At 27.3% G+C, this 10,277-nt stretch overlaps 1 protein-coding gene across 1 annotated transcript; it reads left to right on the top strand.

Annotated features, from left to right (window-relative positions):
* Positions 1–5,872: 5,872 nt before the first annotated feature.
* Positions 5,873–9,993, top strand: LOC132949039 (uncharacterized). Its single transcript, XM_061019789.1, has 2 exons — positions 5,873–6,230; positions 8,188–9,993. The coding sequence occupies exons 1-2, from the start codon at positions 5,899–5,901 to the stop codon at positions 9,086–9,088; spliced, it is 1,233 nt and encodes a 410-aa protein (XP_060875772.1). The 5' UTR covers positions 5,873–5,898; the 3' UTR covers positions 9,089–9,993.
* The last annotated feature ends 284 nt before the right edge of the window (positions 9,994–10,277 follow it).

A 10,277-nucleotide genomic window follows, 5' to 3' on the forward strand; every position in this document is an offset into this window, starting at 1 on the left:
AATATTTTTTTTGAGCATCTGAAATTGAAATTTTGACGAAATTGTGAAATCACTTTTAATTTATTACCAAGCAATTTTCTTATATTTTCTTGTTAAAAAACAAATAACTATAGATACTTGAAATTGCTTATAAAATGTTTATATTAGCATTTTATATTCTTGGTATAATCTTAAAAATATTGTGATTTTTTTTATAGCAATTTTAGACATTTGACATTTGACATTTAACATTTACAATTAATTTTTATAAATATCGATACAAAACAATTTCGATTAGTCAATAATCTTGAAAATTCAATCGAGGTTCCTCATAATTTGTTACTATACAGCTATTTAAAAATATTTAAAATACATATATTTTTTATTTTTTTTTTTCATAAGAAAATTTACAATCAGTAAGGCATAATAAGTAAATATGATACAGGAAAATAGATTGTACATAGTGATGAATTTGAGGACAGCAGCCACCGGCGCCACCCATTGGTGACACTTTCGTTTGGTAGTATAAAATACATATCTATGTAATTATTTTTGTTACACCTACACTTTTAAAGTTCTAGTTTTCGTCAAACTCACAAACATTTTAAAATTGTTTTGTAATTAAAAATGTATAGAATGTTTAATTTTTATACAAGGTTCTTTGTAAGTAATAATAATTCATAATAATTCATCTTAAAACCAAAAATATAAAAAAATATACAATAATATGTATTTATTTTAATATAGATGTTTGAAGTCCAAATTTGAACTTAAACCAATAATAACAATTTTAGTTATTTCGTTGTAATTTAAATATATGATTCGCGGGGTCTTGAAACTTTTACGTATATTATTATTTATTGTATAGGTAAACATAATGACATTTTCAAATGCAATTTTTTCGGCAAAAATGAATTCTCCAACCTATTGTATTCCTTACTAATAGTAAATGACTTTAATTATGTCATAAAATATAGTGCTATGTAGGCTAATAAACAGTCTTCATTCAGAATTGTTTTTCGTATGCAATGATTTATCATTAAATTCAAATTTATTATTTAACACATAGATTACAGTGACTTATACTTAATGACGAAGTACCTTCGAGACCAGGTACTGTACAGCAGCTTAGTTATCTATTTTCGCAATTTTTTGAATTGTATCTTATTGAAAATAGTCACTTCTTAAGAAACGCGTTTAAATGGTTTATTTATAGCTCAATTTCTTATAAAGCTGATATAGGTATATGATTTCAAATTTATTTTACCATAATACCTACCGAAGTACCGAATACCGATATTAATACCAATCCATGTAACTATATTACCTTTAAATATTAATTTTTATCCCACCATGACACCAAATAAGTTTTTTAGTTTGAAAATAGTATTTATATAATATAACTTATTGTTTATATACTATAGATTAGACTTTATGGTATAATAATATTATAATATATCGATAAAATCAAAATATATTAAAACCAAACACTATACGAACATTACCAGTATCAAGTAATAAATTATGATTGAAATCAATATTATTCATAACATTTTTAAATATTATTTAATGGCTTTGAAATCCATCAGTTTATGGTATTTTGAATAAATAACTCACATGTTATAGATACCTAACTAGTTAAAAAAAAACTATACAAAGCTTCACACAAATTACAAGAAATTTAACAAGAAATAACATTTGTATGTAACTAACTTGTTGCTCAACCTTGTTTAAAGCACAATCATAATTGGTAAAATCGTATGGATCTCATTAAAATATTTAATTGACAAATGTCATATAAGACAACCAATTACCGTTGGTGTTTAACAGTACCTATAGGTACTATGTTATTTATTAGTAATACAAAGCAACTTACATCAATATAATTTAAACATTATCCACAGATCTTTCGTTTTGTCTATTCTCTAATACAGAGTAAATCAGGGTCCAAGAATTTAAGTCTTTTTGTAGGTACGTTTAACTGTCACCATCGTTAATATGATATTAAGTTCACGAATTTTCGAATTATGATGCCATTAAAGTTTGGTGAATGTTATTTCGTATTTTTGTGGTAAAACCTATTAGACTCGTGCTCATAAATTCGCTTCGATATGAAAATTAGAGATAGTATTATTGTAAAATAAAAACATAAATAAATATATTATAACATTATAACCGATTAAACGAACGCAAAAGTTTGTTATCTGTAAAGTTAATTTATTTGGGGGTGCAGGATATTATATCTGGACAAATCGAGAATATTATTTAAATTTATGTTGACAACTTGGCTTAGAAAAAACGAACAGTACAAAATATATAACAATATTACCGCAATAATAACAGTACCAATATAATAATGAATAACGTGAAAAAATATAATATTATTTTGTTCGAAAATCGCGGTATATACTAAGTTTATTGGCATTTTGGAATGAAATTATGAACGTTGGACTGTATAATACTATCGTAATAATTTTTGATATTATTATATCTTCGATTTATCTTGCAATTCGATTAACTTTAATATATAAAATATATCTCATGCACGTGTACCAACATAATTTATAATATTACTTATTACATTATATTTTATGATATGTATTTTATATTTTACCTGTCGCGACTAACGTTATTGTATGTAGACATGTCCATTGTCCATTCCAATTTATAAATGTTTAAGTTTAAGTAACATAATTATTATATTTCATTGAATTAATAATAGATACTATATAAATTATTTAATCTCGTAGTTTATAATGATAACATTTTGAAAGAAAATTATGAACTCGATTATACTTATGTTAACGCATACTGTTCAAGATACCTAAAGACATATAATTACAATAATATTATAATATTAATTGTTTTGTTGTTACAAAAACTAAAATGTTTTTCCTTGAAATTAATATACGAAGGGTGGCTATTTTAGAAATGAAAATGCCTTATTTTCAAAATATTTAGAATTTTGTTGTTTGTCACAAATCGTAGGCTGAAAATATGCTAAGGCTTTAAGAAACACTGTCAAAGCGCATTTGGACCAGTCGGAAAAAATCTTATTGAAGAATTCCCACATATTTGGATTAAGTTTTTAAATAGGGAAATGTATAATGCATAAAACTTCCATACTTGGAAGTCTCAACGAGTAACAAAAACAATTTTTATTAAGACATTCGATAGGTAATTATAATTAGAAAAATGTTTGTTCTGATTTGATTGTTGTTCTCAAAAATATTTCGTTGAATAGACAATTTCGTTTTAAGAAAATTTCACTGTATTATTGTTTTAATTGAGTTTTAAATGTATTATAATAATCAATTATTTGTAAATTATTTGTGGTTAGGTATACCGACTCCAAATTATTAAATATTATTGTTATTCTGCAATGTTTTATTGCGGTGAAACAAAAACGCTGAAAGACAGAATAGCAGAAACCATAATATTAGTATAAATAAAAATATCTACATCTCTGAATCGGTTAACTTATTGTCTTAAGGCGCATTCACAGCTACGTCGTGTCGATCAAATCGAATTGTGATTGGACGTTACTTTTTTGGTATCATGTACCTAATAACCAAGTTGCAACCGTGTAAACCCAGCAATTGACTACAGCTCAACTTTTAAACCATTATGGTAACCATATAGTATTACCACGCCCTTGCACGACACAACACACGATGTACCTGTGAACCCGGCTTTACGCGCTATTACCAGTCACCGTGAGTATACCGACATAATATAACCGTATACAATACTATATGGACGGCGATCGTCTCATCCGAGCTTTTCGCCTTTTCTGGAGTACGGAGGACTCCACATAATATGTTTATATAGAACCTCGCAGCGATGGAATTCGTAAACGATCCAATGAGGTTATAAAACACGCGTGATCTGACCGCGATTAGTAACTACGGACGAGGCGACCGCCAATCGTCTTATTTATACGGTACTAGTGGGTAACCACTAACCACGATATTTCGCGTCAGTCAGTCTTGTAAAATGTTCGTCATGGTCCGTTTTCTCCACGCCTGTCTCCACCGTGCGATTTGCAATACCAATAGCAATTTTGTTGTTCCTTTTTTTCACGTCCACGCGAATTACTATACGAATGGTTCTTAACCGGTGTCAACCGCGTGGTCCATAGATGATCCGTGAACTAAGACACTTTGTTCCGCCGAAATTTGAAAATAGGTGAAAAGTAGAAACGTTTATTGTAAGAAGAGTTTTTGGTTTCATCGTCTTAAATAGTACTGTATAATATACAATATTAATATTGTTATAATTATTTTATTACTTTGTATTGTCTGACATGTATAAACTGCGTTATGTATATTCTATAATTTATTAGTTTATTATGAAAAAATAATTATTTAATCACTTATTTATTTTACGATTGTAAAATTAAAGTGTTAGGTTGATTCTGAAGAGGTTAAGAATCACTGTAATCTGTCCAGTGCTATTGCATTCCACCCGTGAATCTCTTTCAAAATATAATCTCTATCTTACACACCATTTTCGAGTGTGTATTGCATATTGTTGTGCACAACCCTTGATCACTAACGGATGACGACTCGTGCTACCCGTGTTCTTAAAGATACGCTAGGTGCCACGCTAAGGTAGGATGCACAATATTATAGACAACTATATATCAGCCTAATCATATGCTACCTGTTGGAATAGATAGTTTCATATGCCTCTACGATAGTAATTTACAAATTTAAATGTATTACACTTTACTTATTATTATAATATGTCTATAGGTTTGGAAAATTCAAGGAAAATCTATGAGAAGTAATTGCGTAACGCGATGGATGTGTGAATATTTGTGTTTTAAACACATTAAATAATTATTAATATAGGGTAATCCTATATTATTCTGCATTATTGTCGAATCGTCAATAAACCGGAAAAATATAGATATAATCACATGGTGTAATTTAACTGTAATGCGCTGGTCTGTCCGATGTTGTTGTTCCAATTAGACTACGGTGCAGCCGATTCGAATGTTAAAACCGTTACAAACATTTATAATTTAACATTTTTAATTATTATTTAAAATGATTATGCTCATGAGTTCAGTTGTAAAAAGGGGAAATTCGTAGTATTATTTTGTCTAAACAGTCCCTAAAATTAATATAAATGGGTTGTATTTTTATTTTTTAATTGATTCAAACACGTCCTGTCTGATAAAATTGGGCCAAAAAATTGTTACAACAATATTAAAGTATTAATAATTATTGATGGTACTAAAATTTAAATCCAGGACACTTGGGCAGGATGAATAGTTGTGTGTGGCGTGTGCCTATTTAATATTATAATATATTATTATATTTTGTAGTTTATGACCGAAGCAGTAACGACGATATAATTTGTGTTCTTTACCAACGATCTGACAGAGATACTGGATAAAATTTGTGTTGGGTTGCAACAACAATGTGTAAAAAATACTAAATTTATGGTGTCAATGATTTCAAGATTTAAGTAAGTGTTTACGTTAAAGACAATGTTATATATTACGTCGTTTTGTGAAAATCGTGAACGCCGAGACCGTAGGTATACATGCTTGTTGTGCAGCAAACACCGGCGGCGATTTGATTTATATACCAAATGCAGGCTTGAGTATACATCATGGTTGGCCAGTTTGTGTCATACCTAAATCAGCGGATTAGACGTATATAATTTTGTGATTGATAGCTTGATTTTACCTTTGAGTTAAATGCGTAATGAATTGAAATACATAAAAAATATTAAATGTACATACAATATTTAATGATAATAATAATGTGATAGTTATAATAATAGCGTTAAGGTACGGCCCCACTGAACGCGATTTGCGATGCAAGCGATTATGCGAGCGATATTTTCCAGCGATTTTTACGATTTTGGTGGGGCCAGTCCCGCGTTTTTATTGTTTTGTGGCGAATGGTTTTAATCGCCAAGATGACTTCGTTCAATTCAAACCGCGTGCGTAAAATACTTTTATCCGAAAGTTCTGCTTCAATAGAAGCAAAAGTTGAAATGTTTAAAGAACGTTTATGGGTACATGAATTAAATACAAATAGAGAAAAAGAAGGTGAATATCATACTCTTTTTTCTAAACTAAAAAAGCATCCAGACAAGTTTTTTGAGTACTGCCGTATGGATGAAGAAACTTTCAACATAGTACTTGATGCTATTAAAGATACTATACAAAAATCAGAAACAAATTTCCGAAAGCCTATATCATCAGAAGAGAGGCTTTTAGTTACTCTGAGGTAAGTAAATATCAAATTAAAACCTACATTTTTTTTACTTATAATTCTAAATAATTAAAACAAGTATCAAAACATGTTCAAAACCAACTTGGTCATATATTAAAATAATAAGTAAATTAATATTAAATGGAGGCCACATAAAAAAAAATATAAACATAATTAAATTATGACAGTTGATTACAAATGTAATAACAATATACCTAATAGAAATATTTATTTAGTTTTTAAAATTACTAATGTACTGTCTAAAATTATACATAGAAAATAGGTAAATAATGGCTATAATGCATATAGTCAGTCACAAATATTTTATTTAAAAATATATGTAATTCTTTAAAAATCTGCAGGGCATGAAATCGGTTTAAAAATCAATTATAATTATTGGTAAATTCAGGGCTGAAAACCGAAAATATTTTTTCCAATTTCGTTTTCAGTTTTGATATCGGTTTTTAACGGTTTTAAATTTTAACCAGTTTTCAAAATCGGTACCTAATATCGGTTTTAAAACCTGGGTAAATTTAATAAAAATTACATCAATATCGATATATCTATCAACATTGTACTTATAATCAGATTCACAAAATTAATAGGCTACTGGTATTTTGAATTTTTCCAAAAAAAATAAATCAAATTTTAAATTTAGATTCTGAACGAAGCGATGAATGTATTGATTGTACGATGATGTGTGTTTTTTTATTTTTTTATATGTGTCTGCAGTGTACCAAATAAGTAATCGAAATAACGCTTGGAAATTCACAGTAGTTTTCAAAAGCGACGTAAAAAACAAAAAAAAATTAGGAAAAACATGATTTTTTACGTAAAATCGGTATTGATTTGTTTTAGCTGATTATGTAAATTTTAAGTTTCCGATTTTTTTATTTTTTTTTTCTATATATTTCAATAAAATGCCATTCGTTGTGTTAAAAATCTTGACAATTTAATAAAGGTTCATAATATATTGTATACCTATTATATACCTACAATGGAAGATGAAAAATATTAAAAATAAATTCACAATTTTTTTTTATTAGTATTTAAAGTTCGAATTTTGACAAAATACCTACGTAAAAATCACACTCAAATTATTTTGAGTTAGAAATTCATAACTGTCTTTTTTTTAAATATAAAATTTGAAAATTTAATAAAAGAATCCTCATTATAAGTTTGTTTACCTTTATCAAAATAAAATTTTTACCTGAAAGTCAAATTATATTTTTATGATCGTGTGGAGTTCAAAGTTTTACAACATTGGATATTCTGGATATTCACTCGATTTTTTAAATAGTGTTTTCTTATTTGGTTATACTTCAAAAACTATTAACTGTAGATACTTGCAATTTATACCATATGTTTATTTTATCAATTACTATACTTGATAACATTTTCAAAATATTTTGACTCGTTTGAGCTGTATGCAGACATTTTAAATTAAAATTTTTTTTTAGCTTTTTTCTGTAAATGTCAATAACATTTTATTTGTTTGGTCAATAAGCGTGAAAATTTAATACAAGGCTCCTGATATTATAAAAATACCAGTTGAAAAATAATAAAACACACATAGTCATAGTTTTTATAAGTATTTTAAGTTCAAATTTTGACAAAATTTATCAAATTTAAAATTAAAAAAGGATTTTGTAGTTAACATTTATACAATTTTCAACTTTTATAGCTAAAGATTGTAATAGGTAAATAAGTTATTTTATTCATCATAATATAAACATTGAAAATGTTCAATAGTCTTCAAAAGAGTCGGGGAAAACAAAATAAAAAAATAAAGGAAAAACGTGAATATTTACGCATAATCAGTTTTTATTTGTTTTTTTGTGTAACTACATGTCATAAATTTAAACTACGTTACTACTTATGTCTAATTGTAAAACAAATTATTTCAATTGCAATAATATCAGTTCAACTAGTTTAAGTTCAAAACCTATTAACCTTTAAATGTATGTTTTAGATTTTTGGCTACTGGTTGTAGTTTTAGAAGCTTAGCTTTCACTTTTAGAATGGGAAAAACTACTATTTCAAAAATTGTAGTAGAGACATGTAGTGCTATTTGGGATAAATTATTCCCTACTTATTTGCCGGAACCTACAGTTGATATGTGGAAATCAAATTCCAAAAATTTTTATAAAAATTGGAATTTTCCGAATTGCCTTGGAAGCATCGATGGAAAACATATAAGGATTAATCAGCCACAAAATTCGGGTTCAATGTACTACAATTACAAGCATTTTTTTTCTATACATCTACTTGCTGTTTCTGATGCAAATTACAAATTTGTGATGGTTGACATTGGTGCGTATGGCAGGGAAAGCGACGGCGGAGTTTTAAAAAATTCAGAATTTTTCAAAAAACTTCAAAATAAAAAACTGAATATTCCTAATAATGCAGAACTTCCAAATACCAACATCAAAGTACCATACACATTCATAGGCGATGAAGCATTTCCATTATTAGTTAATATATTACGACCATATCCTGGCAAACAACTCATAAATAATAATAAAAAAAAAGTATTTAATTACAGACTTTCTCGGGCAAGGCGCACAGTTGAAAATACTTTTGGTATTCTATCCTCGAAGTGGAGAATATTAAATAAAGCCATCGAAACTAATATTGAAAATGCTATTATAATTACAAAAGCAGTATGCATATTGCACAATGTAGTATTAACGCATAATAAACAACCAATACAAAATATTATTCAAAATTTATCTGAAGAAAAAGTTGCTAATATCTCTGACGGCAGAAGAAATAATAGATTTAGTACAGATGCCAGAGACACTAGAGAAATATTCGCCAACTATTTTATTAGTGAGTATGGTTCAGTTCCTTGGCAAATGGACTATATTTAACAGTAGGTAGATAATGTAACTTTGATAATATCATATAGATATAGATAGGTATTACATTTTTAAAATATTTATTTGACTTTTGTCACAGGTATCAATTTATTTTTTAAATTTTAAAACGTTTAATACCTATAGGATAGGGACCTACCTAGGTATTATTATATTTGATCATTTTTTTTTTTTTACTTTATTTCGTTATTAAACTTATTTACCTATAGTGAAATATACTGCAACGATGTAATTGTTCGTCAATTTTAAATTTCAATCAAATCGTGTTACTATTTTAAAACCAAAAATAAACTGGAATAATCATTATTTTCATTTAAACCGTAGGTCTGGATTATTTATATTTTGTATTTGTGTACATTATAATTTATAAGTAACTGCTCGTATATTAGACTTCGACTTTATTATTAAAAATAGAATAATTACATATGGTAAGCTTATTCAATTGATTCAAATGTAATTTCCCAATCGGCTATCTATAATATTCTATCGAGTACCTATCAACCTATTCTTAACTATTTTAACTAGTGTACTGTGTAATTGATTATAGTATAATTTATAATTTATAGTAAGTTTATACGTACTAATGTATACATTTTATTGATTAATAATAATTTTTAATAATTTTTATTTATAATCAATGTATATGGTTGACGGTTGTATATGTTCAATAAGCTATAAGTATCAGAATAATATTATATTGTAATACCAATAGGTACCTAATGACTGATGTACGATGTACCTATACTTTTTATAAAGTTTGCAATATTGCTTATAAATTATAATATTATTTAATTATTTATTCCTTATAAGTTTATATAACTTATACTTACTTTTAAGTGTTTAATAAATAAAGCTATATGCCAATATACGTAATATGTGAAATATTAAAATAAAGTGAACTTGGATAAATTTTGTATTTATTTTTGTAATATAACTTGCATTGTACCTACTTATCATCTACAATCATCTCTTTGCTTAAATCAGACCAACACTGTTGAATAATGGTCCTACTTCTATGACCAGCATGGCGAGGGTTCCAGATTGGTTCTTTTAAAAAAACTGCTGCAGCTAATTTTTCTGGATCAACCGACATCGTGGGCTTTTCAAGAGCGATTAATCGCATGAAAACAAACTATTTTGATTTATTTGCGTTAAAAGCGATATATCGTAAAACGCAAAACGC

This window comes from Metopolophium dirhodum, chromosome 7, assembly GCF_019925205.1.
Source record: "Metopolophium dirhodum isolate CAU chromosome 7, ASM1992520v1, whole genome shotgun sequence".
Taxonomy (NCBI): Eukaryota; Metazoa; Arthropoda; class Insecta; order Hemiptera; family Aphididae; genus Metopolophium; species Metopolophium dirhodum.